Source organism: Diadema setosum, chromosome 11 (assembly GCF_964275005.1).
Source record: "Diadema setosum chromosome 11, eeDiaSeto1, whole genome shotgun sequence".
Taxonomy (NCBI): domain Eukaryota; kingdom Metazoa; phylum Echinodermata; class Echinoidea; order Diadematoida; family Diadematidae; genus Diadema; species Diadema setosum.
The window spans coordinates 33,571,574-33,599,504 of NC_092695.1; the positions used below are offsets into that span (position 1 = coordinate 33,571,574).

The 27,931-nt window shown below is 38.2% G+C and overlaps 1 protein-coding gene across 1 annotated transcript; it reads left to right on the top strand.

Moving 5' to 3' along the window:
* Positions 1-294: 294 nt before the first annotated feature.
* Positions 295-27,714, top strand: LOC140235435 (cyclic nucleotide-binding domain-containing protein 2-like). The gene is made up of 18 exons (XM_072315462.1): positions 295-524; positions 7,105-7,243; positions 10,404-10,474; positions 11,444-11,627; positions 14,506-14,580; positions 15,545-15,633; positions 17,318-17,391; positions 18,244-18,299; positions 19,000-19,083; positions 19,941-20,005; positions 20,433-20,513; positions 21,057-21,117; positions 21,884-22,037; positions 22,781-22,905; positions 24,434-24,541; positions 25,656-25,712; positions 26,947-27,036; positions 27,533-27,714. The coding sequence occupies exons 1-18, from the start codon at positions 295-297 to the stop codon at positions 27,671-27,673; spliced, it is 1,884 nt and encodes a 627-aa protein (XP_072171563.1). The 3' UTR covers positions 27,674-27,714.
* Positions 27,715-27,931: the final 217 nt, after the last annotated feature.

Consider the following 27,931-nt stretch of genomic DNA (forward strand, 5'->3'; position numbering starts at 1 on the left):
TTACCACAAATTTTTAACCAGTAACCTTACATGGTCACACGGGAATACACAGCTTTCTTTGACACTGTAGGACCAATGGAATTCGCTCTCTGTGCCATAAATATGTAGAAAGTAGCAGAATTGAACATTATTACGATCCCGACAAACGGAGTGCTCTAATCATGCGTTCTTTTTTCTTTTTTTTTTTGTAAAACAATGGACGCTAATGCAAACTTTCTAATAAGTGCGGGGTTTCTTTTTTATATTGTATGTCAACATTCTACCACAACGATCTACATGTAGTTCCACACAACTATGTCGGACGACGTCGCCGACCTCGGCGGCTCCTCACCGAGGAGGTCATCCACCATCGCCCGTCTGCCGAGGGAGTTTGTCGAGAAGACGATCAAGTACGGGTCGCCCAGGGACAGGGAAAGGGACAGAGCCCTCCTGCTTCAGAGACGGAATCTCCTCTCTCGCTCACTGACGTTGAACTCCATCGGCGAGGGAGGGAGGGAAAGCGATAAACGGCACTTCCTGGGCAGGTAGGGAGAGAAACAGATAATTTGGATTCTTTTATCTTTTCCTAGCTCTGCAACTTTGATTTTGAATTGATTTTTTTTTTCAGACGTCAGTCACATCGGTAGCCTGTCTTAAGTCTTCCCAATATGGTAAGGGAGATTGCCGAAAAGGAGACAGAAGAGTTGAATTAGAAGTCCGGCTTTCTGGCTGAACGTACAAATCAGATGTAACTGCAGAATAATGAAAAGACATCGTTCAGCATAATATTTCTGATTATTATCACTTGTCTCATAAAACGAAAGGGGAGGGTGTCCGGTGAATGGCATACAATTTTCACCTTCATGAGTTTACATTGGGCACATTCAGTATACAACCCGCCTTTTAAAGATATGATTCACCAGTACTTAAAGTCAGATATACGCATTTTTAACGAAAGTCGTACCACTTCAAACTTCTACGAATATGCCAGGAGATCAGAATAGCTAAGGGATAAAAGCGTACAAAGGGATAAAGAAAGATATTCTGAACCGAGAAAAGATAGTAATTCCTGTACCAACTTGTACGACGAGGACGAGCCTATTAAAGACTGGGATGTTTGATGCAGTGACGTCAATGGCTGACAGTAAGCGAAATTGTGTATTCTTGCCAAATTTCTTTGTACAACAACAACCTTACTAGTAACGAGTAAAAATTTGGAACAAAATACCAAGACACCCCCCCCCAAAAAAAGAAATAAAAAAAATAAAACAAAACAAAAACAATAAAGCAGCAACCAACCAACCAACCAACAAACACACGGAAACATCTCCAAACGCCCAAAGACAGGTAAGGCAGCGCGTGGTACAGGAGCGACACGTCCCTGATAATTGAATAAAAATCGCGACCAAAGAGGGCGGTATGTCAAATCTCCTTTCCCCGATGAACCCATAAATTTTGGTATAGAAAACTTTCGGTATAAAAGGAAAGAAAATCAGAGAGCTCTTTCACAGTTCTTGTTTGCTAGAGAGAGAGAGAGAGGGGGGGGGGAGAGACACAGAATGAGAGAAAAATTGATAGAGGGACAGATAATCAATAAAGAGATAGATAAATAGATAGATAGAGGACAGAGAGAGAGTCTGTATGAAAGAGAGGATGTAAATAAAAAAAAATGTGATCATTCTGAGAGATTAGAAAGTTCACAGAAAAGTAGATTTCTGCACTGTGTAGTAACAACTGTTTGAACGATGCCTATAGAGATTTCTGATTCAGCTGATAATGGATGCGTTTGATTAGAAACCCTCCACAACACACCGAATAGTTTTCATGTCTTCACGCTGATGTGCGCCCTCTTCAGTTCAGAGCAATATTTTTCTTCCAAAGATGATTGGCCAAACATCAAACTTTTACCTATTCCTGTCAAACTCTTTAATCAAACTCATTGATATTGCACTCGTGGGTGTGTTTTTAAAAGTCAGTCCACAATAAGTGGCAGTACCGTGCAAACTTATCAGCGTACTCTACTCAATTATACATTTTCTATACTCATTAGCGCATCATTTTTGCAGTTATCTTATTTCGTATAAGAAACCATACTTGGTATCGATTTCATCGCTTCCATTCATTGTAACAGTATAATCATTACGGCATGGAGGTTGAAGAAAACGGCGATTGAACTTTTGACACTTCCTTTCCAACTCTTGATCCCAGACAAAGACTCCGAATTAGCGAACCTTTGTCATCTGTTCTTTTGTTTGCAAACTTCAAGAGCGGCTGTGTCACGTAGAGGTCCGTCGAGACGGGACCCAAAGACAGTTCCAAGTCGATAACTTTCCAAAGTGATAGGTTCTATTAAGGAGAGGGCTGGGACCCGTTCCCCTCGTCTGAACCCGGGACAATGGCTCATCTGCATACGACAAAGCGACGCTGTTGTCAGACCTTACACACCAGGCCCTTATCGATCCGCTCTCCCCCGGGAGAACTGGAGAACATTCTCTCATCGGCACGTCTCGGCGACAAGTCGAAGTGTGCGTGCCGACTCTGGGTCAGAAGGCGTGATAGAGAGAAAAAAAAAAGCACAGCTAGCATTGTTCATGATCATATAGATAGTGAGAATATGGGTCAATCTGTATGTTCATGCTATGTTAGTAAACCAACTTAAAGTTGGTTCTCAGCATTCGGCAATAAAGGGCCTATGAAATAGCAATGCCACTTTGGTCAAAGTTTTTCTTGCACATTATACATTATTATACATTTCCCAAGATCAACAGTTTCATGACGAAATAAGTTTTCCGTGTCACAGCTCATGGATAACAATTATTATTTTATTTTTGGATATATATATATTACACGTGTGATCTCAACGACATTGAGTGACATTATAAAGGACATCTGGATCTCATACTATGATTTCAACACGATTCGAAATAAGGGCTACAAGAAGGCCGAATTTTAAGGACTACTCATGTGTTCGAAATTATTCAGTATTTGCTAGAGCGCCCAGTTTTGGTATTATTGTATGGTTTGCCAACTTCATTTGCAACGTAACTGCTCATGAGCTTGGACCGTGACCCTCACGATAATGTCTGTATAAGTAGCACTAAAACACTAAAAACGTCTGGTTCAAGGAACGTTTTCAAGAGCCTTCGAGGTCTGATAGCTCAATGTCAAATGATTTCTTGTTCTTAATGCCCTCCACATGACATCCCTTAGTTGTTGGGGATGGTGCACACTGCAGGACATAGATCACAGAAGGATGTGTATAAACATTAGGGAGGGCCAGAGGCTATAAAGCAGACCTTCACAGTAATAATGCAATTCCAACAACATCACACTCCTTCTTTAACACACACACATACAAACATATCCATCTGCTGGGATGGGGGAGGGGGAGGGGTGACTTTCTGCTTGAGGCGTCGCCATGGAGACGCGTATCATCTCTTACTAATCAAATCACATGATCTTAAATGGAGTGAGATGGACCTAGGTGTTAACATTTTGTGTGGTGTCTTCCTTCGCGTTCGACCGCTTTTTTTTCTCTGACTGTCCTCACTGGATGGCAAATCCTAATCGATATCGCTGGTGAAGTTCTTCTAAACATTGTCCAGTTAGCAACCCATGCCCGGCTACCCATAGTCCTCATTGTATAGCATTGTAGCAACTCGCCTCTCTAGCCTCACAGTTCGACAAACACTGGAACCCATTAAAAAGAAAGCCGGCACCCGCGATCAGTGGCTAGCGGTCAAGCCCGTTGTTCGCGTGATTTCCGCCGGTGTTTCAGATCAACACCGAGGCTTTTATTTACTCAACTCGACCACAAAGTCACGTTTATGACGGTTGTTCAGAAGGAGTAGATATCAAAGCCTCTTCAGGGATTATTTGGAAGAGTCTATGGTGTTCCTTTTCTTCTTGCTTTGACTCCGGATAACTCCGATGGGAAGGGAGCAGGAACGCGGAGTTATGGACCGTACTGAAGTGAGCTCTCCAGCGGACCTAAAGCCAAAGATGAGGTGAGGCGAGACAAAATGGTTGACCACTCCGATGACCACCAATTCTCTCTGGAATACTGTGGTTTGAACCTTATTTTCAAACGTTGGATGTATTTTATTTCTATCTTTGAGATGTTTACGGGCACAGAATTGTAAGCGTGACTGATTCCATATTACGGTGTATTATGATTAATGGAGACATTGTTATTAATATTCACACTTATTACAATCTCAATGCTTGACTTTGGGAATCGCGATAATAGAATATAGCCACTTGCAATTCCATGGCGAAGTATCCTTAACTTGATAAGTAAACGGTAATATAGAATACCTTATAACATACAATTTTAAGCGATGCCGACGTTGTGGACCAATTAAGAGTACGCTAGGCTGTCTCTTCTGGTATACCACGGTGTATATGAAATACACAGGGGAAATTCTCTCTGTATTGTAGAAAACTTTGAGTAGAAAAGTAAACAAAAACAAGAAAGAATGGTAAATGTTTCACAAAAAAAGGACAAATAAGAGAATTATACAGAAGTTTAGCTCTGACGTGTTTTCGCGTAAAAATATGATGTTGATTACAATAACATTAATTATGCAAGTAAATTAAACAAAGACATGATGTGGTCATCTCACAGGTGTCCAGTCGTTATGTCCTGCAAATCTGATAAGGAACTTTGTCTGGGATTTCACAAAAGACTCTAGGCCTACAGCTTGTGCAGTATCTTCCGTGCGAAAGGAAAAGTGTCACTTTTAAGGGTGATACTAGGCTTGAGAAAATAAGTCTGACAAACATCTTATTTTTCTCTCTCTTCCTCAATGATTATTATTCTATTTAGGGATTTTTATCGATGTTAGGCACAAATGATCTTCTAAAGCAGCAAAATCTACTCGTAATAGAAGATCCGATTTCCTTTTGCTCCAAACACAATCCCATTGATTAAACAAAACAACACTAATGACTTGTTTGTTTGTTTGTTTGCTTTTTGTCATTTGGTGTGGGTTTTTTTTTCCATGCACACACTAACCACCTATAGGATGTACTGAAGTTAAACTGTGGTAAAACTGTCACAGGAGGAAAAATCAAAATCTTTCATCCACCTGTTCCAAGCTTGTCACGTAGGGAGAACGATATAGAGAAAGTGCAAAGAAAATTTAACATGTTTTTACTTTTCTAGCATAATAAAATATCACTTATCCCTTTCAGAAAGTATAGGGGGAATAACACCATGTCAGTCGCGGGACTGTGTCCGTTTCATTAAGAAAAAAAAATACAATTTTGTGGAATTCTCTTAACACTTTCTTGAAATTCTTTTCTATACGTGACGTCATGAAATAATAGTTTTCTCATCCAGCGATGGCGGTGACGAACTTCAAAGATTTGTAACTTTTCAGCGGATTATCCAATTTTCAATAAACTTTCACCCATGATAACTTCTACTAATATTGATGCATTTACTCATTTCACATGGTTGTTTAGGTTCAAATCCCCTTTAATTTCCTTCAAAGTCAATAGCATACATTCTCAGGTTCAACTCAATTCAGATTATCAATTCACTTCAATCATCAAAACAATATGAAAGACACCGAAACACAGAAATCGAATGTTTTTCAGCAGAAGTCATATCGTCGCCTTCATGATTCAATCAATGTGAAGGAAAATGTACACAATTTACAGGACATAGCACTGGAATGATTTCGTAACTTGTGTGATGTGTCGAAGTGGACTGCATTACTACGCGGAGAGTCATCGTCAAGGCCACGAAGTTCGGCGAAAACAGACAACGTTTTCAAACCGCACAAGAGCCTGTTGACCCAGTTCAATGTGAAACGCTGCGTCAATGATTTCTGGTGCACACTCAGCGCCACAGACATGTACGTATGCTTCAAATGAAAACCCACAGCGAGAATGCCAAAGACCCCGTCGCCGACGAATAATAAAAGACGATTTACCCGGGCGTGACTAGTTGATTGTTTGTTTTCTTTCAAAGGCAGAAACAGAAATTCAATAACAGAATCATAGAAAGCTTTCTTATCTATCCGTAGGCCCTAATTTGCATGAAATTTCTGCATTCTCATTACCGGTAGATAGTTTGAGTTTTGTCCATTTCACAAGATAAGTAGGAAAATGAAGTTAAGTTTTACTTCAAACGGATTTGTTTTAAGATGCTCTGTAAACAACCTGACATGCGCCGCCATATCACCTGTGGGATGAATGGTGGTAGTTTGAATGCGTCAATCAACGCGCAATGCGTTTGACCTTGGTGTTCTTACACGGGTCAGTTATCACGAACTCGTCATTATGTCCATTCCATACTGCTGATGCACATTCAAAAGAAATCGGCGTTAAAGAGGAAGGGGGGGGGGGGTCAAAAGAATGGTTTGCACCCTTCTTTTGTTTCGCCTTTTTGTTACGCCCATCTCGACGATTTTTATCCTGGGGCGACGCGCGCCATTGAGAATTGTGAGTTCACGACGAGCAGACTGCAACCACATGTGAATTATTCGTCATTAAGTCAAAACGTCAAGGGTAGTCTGCTCTCAAGGGTCACGTAATTTTATCGTTTCCCTGTCAATCTCGTCTCCATAATTGGAAAAACGATCCAGCCACGCATCCTCTTCTTTCAGATCACTCTGTACTGCATGATTATCGTATGAAGATGTGACTGAAATACTTGGCAATATGAATGGCAACGCGTCAGCCATTTCTTGCCTGTTCCAGTCCTGGTAGGGTCCTGATATAGGGTGTGGTGGTATTCCCCGATATTTGTTGTTTCGGAGATATCAAGATTTTTTTGCTTGGAGGCAAGGCTGACGTCGACGCATGACCTCTGCTGTCAACAGTTAGTATCACCGCTCGCCATAGAAACGCCGCGTACTCGCCACGGTGGGATATTCCCCACAGCTCACCTTAATCGTTCTATTCTTCTAAACTCTGACTCTGGGTAACAAACAAGCAACCTCTCGCCATGTTCTGTATTAGTGCATCCCATCCCAAGACAATTTCGCAACATTTTTGCACCGTTTAACGCCCAGTGTGCGGCGTTCATAAGAGCACATTCGTCTTGTCTTTCTCCAGATGGATCAGATCGCAAGTTATTTATGTCGTCATTATGTTTCGTGTTTCCTTTTCAAGGCGGGTGACGTCGGTAGATTCGGACCTGGGTCCTACCACTCCCAGACGTTCAGTCGGGGCTGGTTCGGCGGGAAAGGTCGTCAACCGCCGGCGAGCCGTCATGGCGATTCAGGATGAAGTCAAAGAGGATGGCCCAACGGTAAGTCATCCAGTTTGGACTCATGGTTATTGAAAAAGAAAGCCACTCCAAACTTTTATCAAATTCATAAGAAAGAGAAAAAAAAAAATCCCTGCGGAACAGTGCAAAAATGATCAAAATCGGACAAGAAATAAGGAAATTATGACATTCTGAAATATCAAACAAATTTTCGGAAAAAAATTATTGACTAGTCATTATGAATATTCAAAGCAGCAAGTTGATGATGTCACAATCTCACAATTTCTTAATAATTTCATATACAGAAATGACAAAAATCTCATATTTCAGCTGTACAGATATAAAATTTGCCTTAAAACCGTTCGAAATAAAAAGAAACAAATGTTAACTCTGATGTTTTTTTGATATCGGAATACGCTTTTACCTGTATCAGCGAAGAATAAAAAAAATTCCGAATTCTATATACAGCACACTTCAAAAATGTGAGGACATGATTATCATCAACTCGCTCATAACAACTCATAAGGACTAGTCAAGAAACGTTTACCGAAAATATAAAATTTCAAAATGTAATATTTTCCTTGTTTCTTATCCGATTTTTTGGTCATTTTTGGAATGTTCTGTAGGGATTTTTTTTTTCTTTCTTATATAGAGTTTATTCACTTTTTGGGGTGGATTTCCTCTTTGAATGTTCTAAGTTTGAGTCTTCCCCTGCCTCCCTTGTGTGTTCATGCTCCATTTCTTTATCACAAACTCCCCACGGGGGCTTTTCTTGTTCAAAATGCTCAAGGGGTGTCGAGTGTAGACAATTCTAGATCAATGCAAAAAAAAAGTCACTTATTCAATCAGTCGTAATCTTTTTCCCTTTGTTACATACACATTGAAATGTTTGTAATTATATTCAGTTCTGTATCAATGCGTTTAGAAACGCCCGTATTGAGCGCTTCATGACTGTTTTTTTTTTTGTAATAATGATAATGATGATGTTGACGATGATGATAATAATAATAATGATGATAATGATAATAATAACAATAATGATAATAATACTCATTATTATTATTATTATTATTATTATTATTATTATTATTATTATCATTATTATTATTATTATCATTATTATTATTATTACTACTACTACTACTACTATTAATGTCATCATTATCATCGTCATCATCATCATTATTATTTCCGTCATTGCCATCATTATTGGACAAGATGTCCCTCTTCTACCCGAGTGTCAGTATTGGAGGAGTGCTGACACTGAAGATAGTATACTTATAAATACGATAGTATATTATCACCGACAGACCTACTGACAATACTGTCATCTTCATTGTAATCATCATCATCATCATTTATAATTCCGCCATTGATACCATTATGATTACCATAACTATCTTGGTTATCAAGTAATGTGTGACAGTACATCAGTCAGGAACTGTCAGTGTGTATTGTGTTTTTACAATGGATATCGTGCTTTAAGTTTATATCGTCGATTTCTGAGTGAGACCAAGAAAAAAAAATATGCTGCGATAGTATTTTATTTGATATCAGAACTGTATCACTCGTCTCCCTCTTCTCTTGACATAGCTGCGCTGCGTATACTACCAAGGACCAATCATTTGTCGTCATAAATTCACTCAAAACTATTAAAATTGCCTTTCTTTACTTAGTTATTATTCATGTTTTACTATGTTTAATTCTCATACTGAATAATATTTTCGTACATCCAGTGAATGTTACAAATTTGTGAACTTACGATTTCAACAATATTTCCTTTATATCTTAGCTTAAAACAACATTACGTAATGATTAGCTTTCTATTACCACAGAGTTTGGAAATGTTTAATCATTAAAATCTTTGGGTAGCGATTTCAGCGCGTTTGCACGCAATAAGTTACTTCCCATACGGATTAATTTGAACACATTACATTTAACGCTGTAAACCGCAATGCTGATTACGTAATATATCAACAGAAGATGACCATGGGAGTACGAACTCCATAAAGATTGTCATGGAAACCAGTAAACGGTAGAATTTATTGCTGTTGTTGCCATAAACAACGAACATAAACCCAACCAATATGCAGGGCTGTAAAATCTTAAACCGTTGCCCGGTTACTTGTTTTATGTTTCGTGCTCACATGGTAGAATTCAATTAAACGTCGTACTTGCGAACAAACTCCATCTGAAGAACGTCGTTACTCTACATGACAACGACATAAATGTGCAATATCTGACAAGCGTAAGGATGATTAACTGTCCTCTTTACATAGAAAATCTGACTGTAATGTGACCCGAACCAGATATTGGGATGCAACATGGAAAAGCGTCTCCCGTAATCTTGAAGACATCTTAGAGAAGTTCCGATACGAGTTTCTTTTTAACGATACAGACAACAAAGCGACATTTTGAACTTTGCTCCATTAGTCCCGAGTGGAAACGTACATAGTTGATGAGAAAAACTTATTAGTGATTTCTTGTTGTTGTTGTAATCTCTGAAATTCACGGCGTCACGACTTCATGATCAATTAATGTTGTTATCAGCCTCCTTTTGTACGCCTACACGTAGTTAGCTTTGCACAAAACAGACTGTATAGAGGTATGTCCATCGTTATACCCAGTATCGCTATGCCTGTAGTCTATATCTTAAACTTTATGCGAGATACCAAGAACCACTCAAGAAATGATACAGAGCATACCATTCTAAGAGGAATTCAAAGTTAATTACATGAAAATCGATTTTGGAATGGCTGAGACATCCAAAAACAAAGTAAAACAAAGCGATCCTAATAAAAGGTGGGTCCCGCCTTTTATTAGGAATGCTCTGTTTTGGATATCTCAGCCATTCAAAGGCCTAAAATAAACAATGAATCCATCTTGGAATTACATGCTCTTTCATATTTCAGAAGAGATTTCTCATTATCTCACCAAAAAATGTTAGAAACCTGAAGTTAAGTCTCAACCAAAACTATACGATCCCTTTAACACTTGCAAGAAACTGAGGACGCTTGGTCACATGCGAGGACCTACAATTTTGAAATCAAACTTTAAGGTGGTACACCCCCACGCACACATAAACACACGAATAATGTGATACGAATACAAGAGATACTAACAATTGCATCTTACAATATCATCACTTAGATGTGTGTAACTCATTTGTTTGTTTGTTTGGTTGTTTTTTTTTTTCCCGCAGCCTTACCAGAGATTCAAGAGGAAGGCCAATGCCGTGAAGTGGCTATGTATGGTGTGCATCATATACATGAGGTTAGCAGATGTTATGTGGACGACTAGCAGTCGCAGGTCGAACAAGAAAAAGAAAGATTGACTTTCTACAACTTGATTCCTATCTTCTAAGCAATTGAAAAGAAACGACAACAACAACAAATGGGTATTAAGCTCATGGAGATACAGAGATAAAAATGAGAAAAATCAGGACTAGATAGGATCAGGGTAGATTATAAGGTATAAACATTAATGTGCTGCATGGAAAGAAGCATCATAAGAATAGAAGTGATTTTTTTTTTGTCTTGCCCTCACAATTTAATGTTTCCTGCTTTTTCGATCACTGAGAAGCTATAATGGTGCTAACTAGACAAAGGGCTCGAGTAATACTCTTATCTATGATTCAGGATTAAGTCATCGATGTCAACTTGAACATGGGGCAGAAAGTGACAGCCTTTCAACAAAATAGAAAGTCATAACTCAAAGGTGTTTGCTTATGATGATTTTATGCTGAAAGTTGAATACGACGGACAGGGAAACAATTATGACAAAACAATGCCTTTTGCACAACCGCGTCTGACTTTGTAACAGCAATAAATCTTGAGTAATTTCTTTTTACGAAAGCACAAGAAAATTCTAAATTAATTTTAGAACACATCACATTTCCTCGAATTTTCTCAAATCGACAGGCGTCGGCTTATTATTAATCACACAAAATATTCTTCGACAGAACACTTTTTTCCCCCTCCAAATTGAATGCATTTATGGGGGAAAACCGAAAAGAGTGAAGGATGGTATCAAAAGTATGAAGAGTATTTACCCTTTTTACACGCTCACATTTGATTTTTTTTTTGTCGTTTTTCTCCTTTTCGTACCCCTATGTGTAATTTGAATTTCCCAATCGAAATGAAATATTATGGAAAACATAATTAGCACGGATTAGTGGAAGTATGATGATGGTTTTTCAGAATAACTGAAGTGATTGTTCTTCTTATATCTTGTCTACGGCAGGGAGGCGTCCGAGCGGGCTTTAAAGGGGAGTCTTCTGGAGGTTGTGGAGGAGATCTTGACCTCGGCGGAAGAGGAAGCCAAGCGCACAGGGAATGATGGGAACTACCCAAAGGGCATCATCAGCTCGGCCTATCCGGATATGACGTTTGACGCGGCGGATTTTCAGCGATTTTCCAAAAGAGAGGTACGTGTATATAAGGACTGGACAGAAAGATGAGCTCGAACTTTTGTTCAACAACATGACTCATGGAGATATATATATATGTATAGATTTTATTTGAACTACAAAAATGCGGGGAATTTGAAATTTACAAGATAGTTGACTGACAACAACTCAACATCTTTGAAGAGGCTAAACATCCAAGTCGAGACCCACAATGTTTCTTTGGTCAGTCAAAAAAGAAATGATTTTGGGATTGGTTTTCATTGAGTTGGGCCAGCATTCAACCATCCAATCTCATTCTGGGAGTAAAGTGTGACAAAAATTTCGTGTTCCAGCGGGTAGCTTATTTTCGTATGCCTATAACATATAGCATTATAATGATATTTCATTATCGTAGATGTTGCACACATGTAAGTATGTATTCAATGCGGAAATGTTTGAACACATCAGGGGATAGGTGGAGGAAACTGTTCAACAGTTATGAATTTTCAAGTTGTTGTGAGAGCCACGTGCCGTCATATTCATCGCAAGATAACAAGGCTTCACAGTTTGTGATGCTACGGTACTGGAATAATGTAAAAGACAAATACTAAGACACCTGTAAGAGGACTCCACTCATTTTCATTTTCAGTGTAATGAAAGAACAGTTGACTCTCCATCTTTAGAAGACAGAGGAAATTACATGTGACATTAATTTTGATATATCATGTTAGTATAGAATTGAGGAAAGTGTGTACTCCATCATTAAAAATTACATTTTTGTCCCCGCCGAACGAGTTCGAGCAGGGGACTATGAAACGGGCTCCGTACGTGTGTGTGTCCGTGTGTGTGTCCGTCCGTGTGTCCGTCCGTGTGTCCGTGCGTCCGTGTGTCCGTGTGTGCGTCCGTGTGTGATCAAAATCTTCAATTTGCTACTTCTCTGTCATTTATGAGCCAATTTTGATTCTGTTTGCTTTATATGATAGCACTATGTGGGAGCTTTGAAACTTCTACACAGAATTTCAGTTGTGACCTTTGACCTTGACCTTTGACCTATATTGTACATTTTGCTACAAAATGCTACTCCTTCGCCATTTCTAACCCGATTTCGATTCCGTTTGCTTTATGTGATGGCACTAGTTGAGGGCTTCAAAACTTCTACACAGAATTTTGACCTTTGACTTCTTTGACCTTTGACCTTGATTTTTTTGACCTGTATTGTACATTTTGCTACAAAATGCTACTCCTTCGCCATTTCTAACCCGATTTCGATTCCGCTCGCTTTATGTGATGGCACTAGGTGAGGGCTTCAAAACTCTGTCTACACAGAATTTTGACCTTTGACTCTTTTGACCTTTGACCTTGATTTTTGACCTATATTGTACATTGGCTACAAAATGCTACTCCTTCACCATTTCTAACCCGATTTTGATTCTGTTTGCTTTATGTGATGGCGATACGTAAGGGCTTCAAAACTTCTTCATAGAATTTTGACCTTTGACCTTTGACCTTGATTTTTGACCTGTATTGTACATTTTGCTACAAAATGCTACTCCTTTGCCATTTCTAACCCGATTTCGATTCCGTTTGCTTTATGTGATGGCACTAGGTGAGGGCTTCAAAACTTCTACACAGAATTTTGACCTTTGACTTCTTTGACCTTTGACCTTGATTTTTTACCTATATTGTACAATGGCTACAAAATGCTACTCCTTCGCCATTTCTAACCCGATTTCGATTCCGTTTGCTTTATGTGATGGCAGCAGGTGAGGGCTTCAAAACTGCTACACAGAATTTTGACCTTTGATTTCTTTGACCTTTGACCTTGATTTGTGACCTGTATTGTACATTTTGCTACAAAATGCTACTTCCGGCGGGGACATATATTACGCACCGCGTAAATTCTACTTTTCCTTGTTTTTTGTCATTCTCTTGCTATTTTTCTTTTATGTTCTTGCATTAAGACGTTATGTTATAATTTATAACGTCTGAATAGATGTCCAGATATCCCACAAGTTTCAGTAGCGCATTCTGCTTGTTTCACATCATGTTCTGATAGCTTCTCCTTTAACTTCATTAAAAAATATATATTTTTGACTCTTTCGTTGTAATTTATCACATTTTCTTGCAACGTCAATATTTTTGGATGCAAGATACTAATCAATGAGATCTATGTGGGAAAAGAGGGAAGGTAGAGGGTTAAATACAAACTCCCCTCTTATCCTTTAAAGGGGATGGCTAGTAACTGATCAGTGGGAATCAGTGGTAAAACTGGGGGATGATTGTTCCAATTCTCGTGGGATTCATTTAAGAGTGTATTATTATGTATCTATTGCTGTGTGAAAATTATTTGCTTCAGAACGGTCTCATATCCAAGTAATGTGCAGTTTAATGCCCCGTCACTGTACAGGCATGCTAGCCTGGTACCATTAAACTGCACATTACTTGAATATGAGACCATTCTGAAGCAAATAATTTTCACACAATAGATGTATAATGTACTCTTAAATGAATCCCACGAGAATTGGAACAATCATCCCCCAGCATTCCCACTGATTCCCACTGATCAGTTACTAGCCATCCCCTTTAAAACATCTGGTCACACCATTGATCCCTATCGCACACTGAAGTCCTTGAAAATACAGTGTAGAACAAAAATTTCGATGTTTTGTCATTTGCATTCATTCGATCAATCACTGTCAATAGGTGCAGATAAATCGTGATAAGATTATCAGCTTGATTCTCCCTCACAACTCGATAGTATTTTCTTTTATTTCGTTCATTTATTATCATTTTTTTTAACCTTGGCATAATGAAATTCATTTATATCATTCCGGGTCGCTGAAATCCCCCTTTTTTTTCACCACCTCAAAGTCTATTCATCTTGTACAATTGCCATCACATCTTTGTTCTCTTGTAGGAGGGATTGCCGAACAAGATCAAAGAAATCCTGAGAATGGACGAGGAGGAGCGAACGCCGGAACAAATCCAAAATGTGAGATACGATCTTCTGCTTCAGTTATGTTGAAAGCATATTACAATACTCATATAATAATGTACTTATGATCCAATGAAGTGCACATTCCCCCTCTCTCTTCTTATTTCTCCTCGCCTCTTTTCTCACTGGCTGTCCTAACACGGCGACATTAATCTTGCAACGAAATCTTACGATCCACAATGATAAAGGATATTTGTATGTCAGTTATAATGGCTTTGGTCAGATAATATCGGTACGGCGGAAAAGACAACAGGCCCTGGTAACGATATGAACAGAAACTGTCGATAAACACAGAAATAGGACGTTGCTTTGACAGAATCAGTTTACCACGTCAGAAGAAAAAAAAAATGAAAATGCTCGAAATCAGACAGGCCTGCGATGCCTTAACTCCGCTGATCGTTGCCTCCGCAAAACGGCAATTTTCCAGCAGTTGATACATGGTACACCCAGTTCCTCTACAGTGTGCTAGAAAGTTGCGCGAATTCAATTCAAACATCTCTACAAGCATGACTAGTCATTTATGTTGACCTCTATTAAATAGCCACATGTCCGAGACGTATCTTGTGCATAATCATTCAATAAGTAGCCTATATACCGATCATTCACACAAGAACTTATCTAAATGAAATTTGACTTTTCTGTCGCGGAGGATTCATAATAATGCTATCTTTACATAAAACAGCGCTATATCTATCATTATTATCTACACAGTTTCGAGTTTGAGGAAACCTGAATAGATGCCTATAATGATAAATACAGTCTCTGTAAATTTCTATGTCAACACTGAATTAATAAAGGTAATAGATTGTAATGGTACATCGTGAAAATAACCAGTTGTAACCAGTTGTAGGGTAGACGTTGTCGAAGCTCATTCGACTCCATGATTACATGACTTGAGCATCTGTTCAAAAGGTTTGTTATGGTTTATTATTATTATTATTTTTTTTTTTTACTTTTCTAGGTGGTTCGGAGTATGCAGAGCATCGAAGAGTTTGCCAAGTACCCGCCAGAAATTCAGAAAAGGATGTGCCGGTGTGCGTGGTATGACGTGTAAGTTTGATCCCTGTGGTCTACAAGTGCTCTAAAAATCAATACGCCAAGACCAGACGATTTGTCGAGTTGCCAAGTTTCCTGGCGTGTCTTCTTTTTATATACCTTCTCAAATAAGCCGAATTCCAACGACTCGATCGTCTACATGTCTTCCTGTCCTTAACATCTCGACTTGCCCATTTTTTTTTTTTTTATAATTAGAAATGTTCTTCTTGTTTTATTGCTCTAAACGAGTATGATTGCATGATTTCAACAGTCCTCTCCCACACAAGCTATCAAGCCGAATTCCAACAACTCATCTCCCGTCCGCTAGGCCTAAACGAGAAAACTTTATCAATGGCAGTTTGAGCATAGTACACTAACTTAATTCATACGCAGTGGAGATATTTTGAATTAAGGATATCGATAGGAATTGCGTTCTGTATGCCGTAAATCTGATTATGACGGCGTGCTTGAATGAGAAATGACTGCTAGCACTGAACAGAACAATTCAAAATATTTTTCTTTTCTTTTCTGATCTCGACTGGTAATGTAATTTGGCAATGAATAGATTTTTTCTCTATTATTGAGACTGATTACGCTGACATTAGTTACCTCACGCCTTCTGTTTTGTCAAGAATGAAAGAATCAGACATTGTCTCTGTCAAATAGTCAGCAGATACCTCCTAGGGGCTTGAAGGTGAAAAGCACATTTGTTTGTTTGTTTGTTTTTATCCGAGTACACGACCATCATAGTAAGACTCATTCCAGACTGTTGGCACAACATTTGCAAAACACTACTTTGTATTACAACCACTTTTCCCCAAGAGAAGCCGATATGTCAGCGTTTTCCGCGGGATAGATAGGCAGCCCGGTGTGGAAGCAAATGGATGATAATACATATCTGTGCTAAAACAATGAAACTTTATAGCACAGGAACTAGGCCAGGTTCAAAGAAACACGAACTTGTCAGTAGGAACACTCGAAGTATGAAATCACACATTCCGTGAATGCCCGCTGAGACTCAGACAGAAAAAAGAAGAAGTCAAGTTGGGCTGCTTGGCAGAAAAACGGCATTCTCAAGGGGTATATATTACTCAATAATGTTATAATAGTCTATACAGTTCAGGCCATGATATGATAATGTCTAATGTAAAACAAACATGTCGAAATGAATAGAATGTCACATAATATTGATTCCTTTTGTTTTGATTTACTGGCATTTCCTGAGGCAAAATCGTCTGTTATAGGATGAAACCAAAGAGATAATCTCTTTGGTTGAAACTATCAAAACTTTCTCAGAGCGTCGTCTCATGTAGGCTATCACCGACACGAACAGATGCACAAAAAGAAGTAAAGTGCCAAGGAAGTGATCATTACAGCATTCGTATTAAAGCTACATGTAATTCTTCTTTAATTTGAGTCCAAATGTTTCCGCCAAAGAGCAATGGAATACAGTTTGTAAATTGAAACACGTAGACACAAATCCAAAATAATATTGATTCGATTCGATTCATGCGTTTATCTCTCTTTTCCTGCTAAAATCCTTAGGTAGGCCTTATTTGTCTTTATAAGTGAGTTAGAGCTGTATTTCATTCTGTCATATCGTGGGATGAAATGTGGCGAGAAGCGAAAAAGTTTTGAATGAAGATAGTAAGTTAATAAATGTCTTCCCACATATTTTTCCAACCCATTCACTTTCTAGATTTAGTCGGAATCGCGTGATCATCAGGGACCAAGAGAGGGCGGAAGGCATGTACTTCATTCTCTCTGGAAAAGGTAGGACTGGTTGTTGAGTTGTTGTTGTGTTTGTTGCCTTTACTATGTCGTTTCATGCCCGGAAATATCGGGGGAGATTATTAATGTGTGCACAAACCTATAAGTACTCATGCTTCTCTGAAATTATGGTGTGGTTATCATAAAACCATTATACATGTATCTATGGATCAATATAACGACGGATAGAATTTCCTGCCTTAATTATTGAAGAAAACGATACCAAAGTTGGAAATCAAACATGTTCTTCTGTATGATCGACAGACTTCAGTCAGTGCATTAACGTATTCAGTGAAAATGCAAAACACCGACGATTTGACAATTATATAACAAAAATAATTCCTTGGTTGGGTGGTTTGTTGCTGCTGACGGAACGTGCACTGAGAAATGAATTAATCTTCATTTTAAAATCTAGCTGTGCTCGAATTTGATAAAGGCTTATCCGGATTCTATTCTATCCGACGTAAATTGTGGTGGTCTTCTGAATTTCACGCCACAGTTTGAAGAAAGTTGCAGTCGGTATCCGTCAGTCGGAATAGGTATTTAATTTGTATATACCAGTGCAATGATGAGTTAATTTGATATTCTATGATGTCTTCTGTAAGCGTATTTTGTACAGCATCAGAATTTTTACTCCATGCACAGAATGGATAGTCGGACAAATGAATACCAAAATGGATGGAAAGATAAATATCTGATACATGAAAATCACTTTTTGACTCATATCACCGAGTAAAAATTTTGTCACAAAAAAGACACATTAAATCAAAACATACACATGCGTTGTTAGAAGATTGTGGAATTGTTGCTTTTCATATTTTTTACTTGTTATCTTATTTTTTCCCCTTTACACAGCAACGAAGACGAAAGGAGGACAGACGTACATCCTAAAAAAGGGAGACAAATTTGGTGTAAGCCGAACGTCATTTCCATGTATACTTGCTGTTCGTTCGTCACCATTCTATGAAATGAGGATGCCTATATTCAAAGATTGTATGTAATGCATTAATTAGTATTCCTACGCGTGTTTCGGATCGGAGAGCGCAAAGATTTCCGTCAATGTTACCGTCATTTTGTACAATTATTCGTTTGAACGCCTACATATTTCCGGACGATAATGCGAGAAGGACTTACATATCAATTTGGGTACAGTCCACTTTTAATGTGTTGTTCGTAGTTTGCGATTCCCCCGTGGCAAGTTTGCCTCAACAAAACGAAAATACAGCAGCTACATTGTACTTGATTCGTATGTTGTTTTAACTCTGAAATCTACCTAACTGAGAGAGTAGTGACGTTGGTGCAGAAAAAATCGTAGGGGGAGCTATACAATGCTCTTTGTGCCGGTGACGTGCACGGATGACGTAGTTCGCTTGTTCAAAGGGTTCCGTTTCCTGCAGTGTGCGATTATTTATGCGACATCATTATTGGTTCTCTAATGCGAGTAATCCCCAAGTCAAGTATCATATCAGATTACTTGACGCATGTTTTTACAGATCTATTTTGTACATAGTATAGAGCAAGACCATTTAATTCTAACGTGAAAACACAATCCGACACACAACCCGATTTTCAAACATGATGTTTTTTGACGATGTGTTTGCATTTGAACAGGAGATCGACCTCATCAACAACACCAACAGAAGCTGTACAGTGATGTCCAAGGAGAACATAGAACTGTTTTGCATTCATAGTCAGGTATGAGTTCTTTTTTTTTTTGCTAGCTTAGACTACCAGAGATTTAATCTGCTCGTATACCGCTACAGACTTACTTTCCTATACTCTATTCTTTTTGATCGATTTTGTTGGGAACTGTAAATGAGCACAAGATTAAATCACAAATGAATGAAGGTGTTCAGGGAGTAAAAATGCATGGAGTGAGAAAGAAAGAAAGAAAGAAAGAAAGAAAGAAAGAAAGAAAGAATGAATGAAAGAAAGAAGTTTACTTTGTTATAGAGCATCTCCTTCTCGCAACAGTGAATTTACTGTGTCCAAATTTTACGTCTGAGGATCAGTGTAAATCAGCAACAGCATAACTTGTAACGTTTATTACCTACTATGACCTAATGCATGGGTTCCGGCAACAATATTCTTTATCATAAAGTTAACAGGCCTGAAAGGTATGAAGACTAGATTTCCGATTCAGAAGAAAATATACAAGTGCTTCCAAACTACAGGAGATAATGAAATTTCGGCAAAAATCATGAATATCCATGAGGCGTGTGAAATGGCAAAGCACGTTAGAACTGTTATCCGTCGCATTTTGTAACTTACTGCAGTGGACCTTTAATGAAGACAAATTTATGCCTAATGATCCCCAGTGAAATGTGAATAAGTGACGAAGATACGATTCCCCGCTACATCGGAAGACCGGTAATCGGCAGACTGATTAGAAATTCTAAACATTCTATTTAATAAAACCTCATGAGAAACCTACCTTTTGTCGAGTCGCTGTGAGAGAGTCGTCGACTAATACCTTTGTCACAATCCGTAAAAAAAGTCTTCCTTTTTGAGCAAATAAGAGGATATCTTTCTTTTTTTCCCCACTCCCACAGGACTACCCTGATATTTTCGACACCAAGTTGAACGTCAAACCGGAAGACTGTCTCGAATACCTCAAGTGAGTAAAGCGGAATCGTCTTTTTAACAATACATGACATCAAAACTTGCAATTGGAAAATGTGATTGCCATGTTTTGTTGTTGGTGTTTTTTTTTTCAGTATTTCATGCCATGTCAGTAAGACAAACAATTAAGGTATAATTTTTCTAGATTCCTATCTACTCTTTAACAGCACAATGACTTGTGCTTAATATTGTATTCGTGCATGATACTCATCGAAATCACCGTCTGCGTTCATGTTATACACTTGTACTTGTCGTCAACTTGAAATTGAATCGAAACCAGTTTGCATCTTGCAATATTTTCTCCTCCATAAAATCTCTGTATTCTTCCCAAATCCGTTCTCATTTCTTCAACATTTCATCACCCCCTTTGATATTGCTGCTATAAATTTTCTCCTTTTTTGGGGTGTTTTTTTTTTCCCCAGAACTTTACCGGTGTTCAGAGCATGGGCAGGACACGACAAACTTCCCGATTTCCCGGCCAACTGGGGTGTGCAGAATTACAGGTAAAGAAGCACCTTTTGGTAGCTATCTCAAAGCCAAGATCCACTACTAATATAGTCAGAAGCGATGTCAAACAATGGGTTTATTCTATTCAATCGAACCCTAAGTTGTGTCATACTATCCTCATAAAGCTATCCATAGATATTCGGCGTACTGTCTGCCGCTTGTAGTGGTATGAGTCCATACATGTAGTACAATGCAGTCCAGTTATAACGAACACGGTTACAACGAAATTCCGGTTACAACAAAATAAAAATTCAGGTCGCAACATTATTGGCTCCATGTTTCGTTTTGTTGTTGTTGTTGTTTACAAAGTATTTGTTAAGTTATAACGAAATTTCGATCTAACGAAAGAAAACTGCCCGTCCCGAGGACTTCTTTTTAACGGGAATCTACTGTACATGCAACTCATGATAGCATGCATAATAAGATGCAAGAGAAATTTCGATGGAGTTAAGAAAATCATAGCTTTTCGTACTTTCAGTTCACACTCAAAATTTACCAACTGGCTACCATATTATAACTTCTTTTCTCCCTCATCACAGGGCTGGACAGGTGATTGTACCAGACAGTATCAAGAATGACTGGATCTATGTCATTAAGTCGGTAAGAATCCTTCATTTCGTTTGTCACCAACGCCAACACCTTCCGCTTATTTTGTATCAATGTTTAAGACATAATTTTCGGCAACATTCTTGTGTTGCAATCTTCATCCGTAGCGACATTACTGTCGATGATCCCCACGTCTCATTGTGTCCTCCAACTTAACGCTCATAATTCACGTCGTCACTATCACCATCTGTTCTTCTGTTCATCTATTTCTTCCTCATGTTTGAGCTTTCTGAACTTTACGAAGATATAATCATAATATAGTGGCGACCTTCATAATTGACATTCCAACATGAAATTACAGCTAAGAAGAAAGACGTACGCTTCAGACTCTTAAAGATAGATTGAGAGAGAGAGAGAGAGGGGGGGGGGGGAGAAGAGACAATCAGACGGATAGATAGACAGATAGGTAGACAGATAGATGGATAGATAGAATTACAGCTACCTCAATCATCGTCCCTTCTACTCCTCCTTCCTCCTCCCACTTCTCCTTCCCTTCCCCCAACTTCGATCTCTTCGACTGCCTGTTGTACTTTGATTATTCTTGATACATGTAATTCTCTGCTATGGAAATAAATATCATACCACAGTTTAACTATTATTTCAGTAAACAAAAACAAAGGCTTTAGAAAAATATTAAGATTATTGTTTGCAATCTTCACCTACCCAGCAAGAGTTTTACTCCGCTAAAACGCGAGGCTAGCTTTAATACAAAAGTTAGAGATCTCATGAATTATGTCTCACTATGCCTCCGTGCCAACAGGGAACTTGTGACGTACTGAAAAAGTTGACGGCCGGGGTGTGCATGATCGACAAGTCGGGCAAGTTCAGCAAGGAGTTCAAGAAGGCCGAGAGTGCCCGCGAGATGGAGCAGATGAACGAGAAGATGGCAGAGAAACTCCCAGCGCATTCCAGAGGTAGGTTACATCCAATGAATGAATGAACGAATGGATAAACGAATGGATGAACGAATGGATGAATGAATGAATTAATGAATGCTGAATAAATACAGCCATGAATGAATGAACGAATGAATGCATGAATGAATGAACGAACGAATGAATGCATGAATGAACGAATGGATGAATGAACGAATGAATGAATGAATGCATGAATGAATGAATACATGAATACAGCCATGAATAAATACTAGTAAACGAATAAATTAATCCATGGATGAATGTATGAATATATTCAATGAATGAATAAGTATGAATGAATGAATGAATGAATGAATGAATGAATGAATGAATGAATGAATGAATGAATGAATGAATGAATGAAAGAAACGATTAGTGGACATACGACTGGAGTAGTAGAATCCCGATAACCAGAACAATGATAATATAAAGCAACCAACAACATCTGACCTATGATAAAATGAACAGAATAAATCAAAGCGCCATCATCACGAATAAGAGCGCTGTGGTTTAGTAGCCAAGTCTGTGGGCTTTGTTAAGAAAAGATTGACGAAATGAACCCTGCTATAAAAGTAGTTACTTTTGTACCCTTAATGCTTCTCTTGACCCGAATGTAACATATAATATCAATCCTGTGGGTGAATTCTGAAGGTATCAATCCACCGATGTTTTTTTTTTTAATCTTTTATTTATTTTATTTTTTTTTAATTCTCTCTCTCTATGGACATCGTCTCTGTCAGTGACGTTCCTGACGACACCCGGACCGCACAGCGCCCGCAGCGGCCGAAGCCTGAGGGATCGTCAACCGATTTCCGGCATGTCAGAAGACACCATATCGCGACGGAAAGGCGGCTCCCACTCAGCGGTATGTTTCTTGGATTCAAAGACCGGCCTCTTCCTCTACAACCTATCAACCCTCACAATACCAATATTTCCAAATGTCACTGCAAATTTCATTGACAGTTTTGCCTTTAGACACAATCAGGTTAATCAGGACTAGTTGCCAAGTGTTTCCGTCATTCCTTTTATAATCAATTAATTATCATTACTTAAACCAAAAGGAAAAGTTTGTGGGAATGGGATTGATCACGGAAATCTGAACTGAAACATGAATGAAATGTTTAAAAGCTTATACAATGGATAACAAAAACACAAGGACTATGGTAGAGCATCACAACTCATCGTTGCATACTGTAGGGGGGGGGGGGAGGGGGATGGGTTCAATAGATGGGAACTACAGCTGTATAACCTAGCAAGAATTAAAAATGCAGCTCATTTCAGAAATATGCATTTCTGTGACATATTTTTCTGTATATCTCAGTTTCAGTGTTTAAACCACTCACTACAAAGGAAATAAAAATCTCTTAACATCACGGCAGAGTCTCCTGAAAAGAACAAAGTTTGTAGTATGTATTGTGTAGTAAAGCACTGTGTTTTATGAAGACAGTAAATACCTATTTTCTCACTTTGCAGTGTACAGAGTGAAGCTGTTCAATTGCAAAAACAAGAGCAAATAAGGGGCATAGGCTCATTAAAAAATAATCTTGTCAATATGATCATTAATAACAATAGATTGATAATGGGGCAGTATATGAGTGACTTGAAAAAAGGTGTAATGAACCACCAATTTATTAGGAATATTTTGTGTATGACAAGGAATTGTGTAATTAAGATGAAAAGTTGAATCATTAGATTAATTTCCTTATGAGCCATTATCATTCCATTTCAAGGTATCATTATGACATAAAATGGGCTATCAGAATTGGTAAAATTTCATCATTACCCACACCAATATCAATCCTGGTATCATTACAAACAGGATTGCTAAATAACATCTTTTAGAATTACCCATTCCTTTTTATCACTATCATTTTTTTTTCTTTGTATTCATGCCAAGTTGCCATATTTGCTAGAAGCTGAAAATGTAATGAAGGTTCATAATTGCACCTGCTGTGATGCTTTTTTGTTTCTTTGTTTGTTTTGCTAATTTTTTTTTTTCTTTTGGTGTCTCCTACCAGGAGTATTCTACACTCTCAAATTTAGTGTTAATTGCATAATTATAATCATGGTCTTTACAAATTTTTATGGTTACATTGGATTTCTTTGTTGGTGTTTTTATTTTTAAATGTTCTGTCTTACTAATGACTGCCAACATACCTATGCACAATAAAAATCTACTAGTCATTCTCATGAAAATTACTGATATGAGAAGCGCACAGTATATCTAATAAAAAAAAAATGAACAAAACTACTTTGATTACTAATAACAAAGATTTTTAAAAGGCCAAAACAGTATTCATATGCTGAAATGATTAATACTTACTAAATTTTACTAATAGTTGGCACCTATGCTTATCTGTATCGTTTTATTTTGTATCTCTGTCTGTCCCTAGGGTTCCACGTTGCGGAGTAAAAGTCTGAGGCAGTGTGTGAAGAAAGGGAGCAGCCCTCTCACCCCTCACTGTGTCAGGGTAGGAGAGCTGGAGGCAGGCGATATATTTGTAAGTCTTTCAGCTGCTGCTCTTTCTCCTATGACTTGGCCATTGCAAAGTTTGACATCTGATCTAAATTCAACCGACTCTGACCTTAATTGGACACAAGCCAACTGGATTTTTTTTTTTGTTGGGGGGGGGGGGGGAGGGAGGGGGGTAATGTTGATGTTATCATTATTATGGGGGGATAGTTTCAGAATGTAGATTTCAACAGACAATATATCCATCAAGATATCAACATAAGATATGCATCAGGAATATACCAAGTGATGCATTGGTTGAGTTTCAATGCACATCACATATGGGTACAATACCCATTATCGACAAAAATGACAATTCTCTGACTGATTGCACGTAGCAAAGTAATGTTGTCCAAGAGATGATAACTGTGAAATAATCTTTGAAAAATCAATTTGTAAACATTTTTGCACACAATTTCAGCACACATATGACATTATGATCAGAGATTGCCAAATAATGTGTTTGATTTATTCTTCTTGAAAAAGCAAGGTGAATGTGAATCAAATGATGCAACAAGCATCATATTTACATTTGTACAAAGTATGATATTTTATACAATATGCAAGATTTACATACTCAATAGTTGGTCCTAGTCAAGTACACTTGTATATGTTACATTTGAAATCAAAATTATTCTGACCCCAGCTCTTGGAAATGCTAGCTGGAATCAGCGAAAATAACTACTACGTATGTAAATCAAAAACCTATCAGTAATTGTACATTGTTGATTCATCTTATGCAGTGAATGAGTCATTGGTAGAAAGATGTGCATTTCCAGGCACTAACAACCAAAGTTAGAAGGAAGGTATTTGTACAATGCATGTACAATGTATATGCAAGGAAGTACTCATGTAACTCTCACAAGTTATTTTCTGCCCTACCACATAGTTTTCTCCAAAGATATCAAAAGTTTGATAATAAAAGAACCTTCCTTTCATTGTAATTTCAATTGTTTGCCTCTCAATCTGATGTTATAAAAAGAAACCACTACAACCTTTTATGAACATGAAAACATGAGTGATAAGCCATGTTATTTTATTAAAACTACAATGACAAATCATATACTTGATTCATTTCTATTTTTTTTTTCTTATACCTGTAGGATATAATCACAGTTATGCCTGGATACAAACACTGTAAGAGTGCCAGTGTGAGTTTGGTGAGTACTATTCATCAATTTTCATGAATAAATGACTGTAATGATAATAACAATCATAAGAACAATGATAACGACAGTACTGGCAATAATACTAAATTGTACTTCCATGTTCTCTTAATCTACTACTGCTAGGTCTATCAATGATAATGACGTAGAGATAATAATAGCGCACCAAAGCATGATGTTGTAGCCATTCATCGCCATGGAAACTAGTTTTAAACAACCTCACCTGGCCCGAGTGTTTATGCACACACCTGGTGCCAACCCAAGCTATAACAAAAGACTGTGACATTATCACTTTGGGACTCTACAATGAGAATCTATCACGTGGCAACTCCATCCGGTTAGATGCTCTAGGGTTGTTGCAACTCAGTGAATCAACTTGTGTGTCATGCAAAGTACGGCTTTATGTGACTTGCTATGTGTTGATTTGGCAAAACTGCCACATCTGTTTCCACATGTGAATTTGCAAAAAGCCTTTCAACATGCATATCATCCCTGGGGTGACAAGACCTCACATTTCACAGTCATGAATTTTGAGGGGATATAAAAAACTTTTACATTTTGCAAATTTTTTTTTTTTTTTTTGCTCAGTAACATCAGTATTGAAGTCAAATAATGTAGAAACATTGTTTTGGACAGCAGCCATAATTGCAATGTTTTAAAACTCAAATCAGTATTGTTGATATTCAAAATTTGAGGTAGGAGTTTTCTGAATACCTAAAATGCACCAAATGAGATACGAGGCCTTGTCACCCCAGGGATAATACTGTACGAGCTGAAATCTCCGCGTACAGATATTTTCGCGAATTGCTACTTGGAGGACATTTTCGCGTGTTGTTTATTTCGTGGTTACGAGGGTCTAACTGAACTTAGTTAATCGCGCGTTGTTATTTTCGCGTGTTGTTATTTTCGCAGTTCGAAGGCGATTCGCGAAATTTGCGAAAATAAAACCACCGCGAAAATTTCAGCTCGTACATTATGTGAATAATGGCTCTATGGTATTCCTCATACAGGTATGTTAATTCAAAATCACACAGGTACGACTTCAATAGTAAATTTGAATAGAGGAACCAGTAAAGTGACATAGTAACTACTTATAATTCTTCTACAAAATAGTTTGTGATAAGTTTTTCATTGCCAAAAAGAGTTAAGATCAACACCACATCACATCTGGAAAGTATCGGCACTGTTTTATCTGTTGTTTTGTTACCATCACCATCTGCCCACACAGGTGAGCCAAGGGGCTGAGGCAATTAAAATCAGCAAGTCTTTCTTCCTCAAGTATGCTGACGAGAGGGTCTTCACTGAGATTGAGATGAGGGTAAGTCATCCATGCTGGATGTCACAATTAGGTTCTCAAACAGTGGTAACAAAAAAAAAAAAGGAATCCCATCAACATTTTTTGTCACGTTAAAAAAAAAAAAAAAATGATGATGACATGCTGCAAAAGTAGAAATAAAAGAAATAATAAAGTAGAAATAAAAAATAAAAGTATGCAAATATTTCTGCTTACTGTATGCTTCACTAATCAATGTCTTAATTCTACAGAGTGAGAAAAATGAAGTGTGCAAAAATATCCACTTTTATAGTAATCTGGATGAACTGACAAAATACCACTCACCACTGCAGGCAAAGAAATATATAGCACAAACAGAATTAGGCTAGTGTAGACATTCATATTGACCATCCATAACACTGAATAGCTATGAGCTGTATCTCCACCATTTAATGCCTGATACATTCTGAAGTCAATAACTGACAGATAATTCATCTCGTCTCCTTCTCTCCCATCATCCCATTCCGCCTGGCATGAGCAGTATGAACCCTATCCGGACCAGGACACCTGCCTGAAGGACCTAGATGTCACCACCCAGTGGGAGAAGTACAAGAAGATTGAGATGAGGAGCACCATGAAGGAGGTGCTGGAGAGGGCGGGGCCACGAATCATGTCCAGGTGATGCAGAGTGGTGGGCCTTTTTCATTTCTCTGACTTGTATTGAGGAGGACTCTACATCCAGAGACTCATGACATATCACACCAAGTGTTCCCCGAAGGGCGGTGCATGGAACCATGGAATGTGGGAAGGTGCTTAATCTGATACTACAACATGGTAAAGCTGGAGGAGGGGGTCCCAGCAGAGTATGGAGGAGCGTCGGGCCCAGAGTCATGGGCAGGTGATGCAGAATGGGCGTGGCTGTTATTGGTGACCAGCGTGG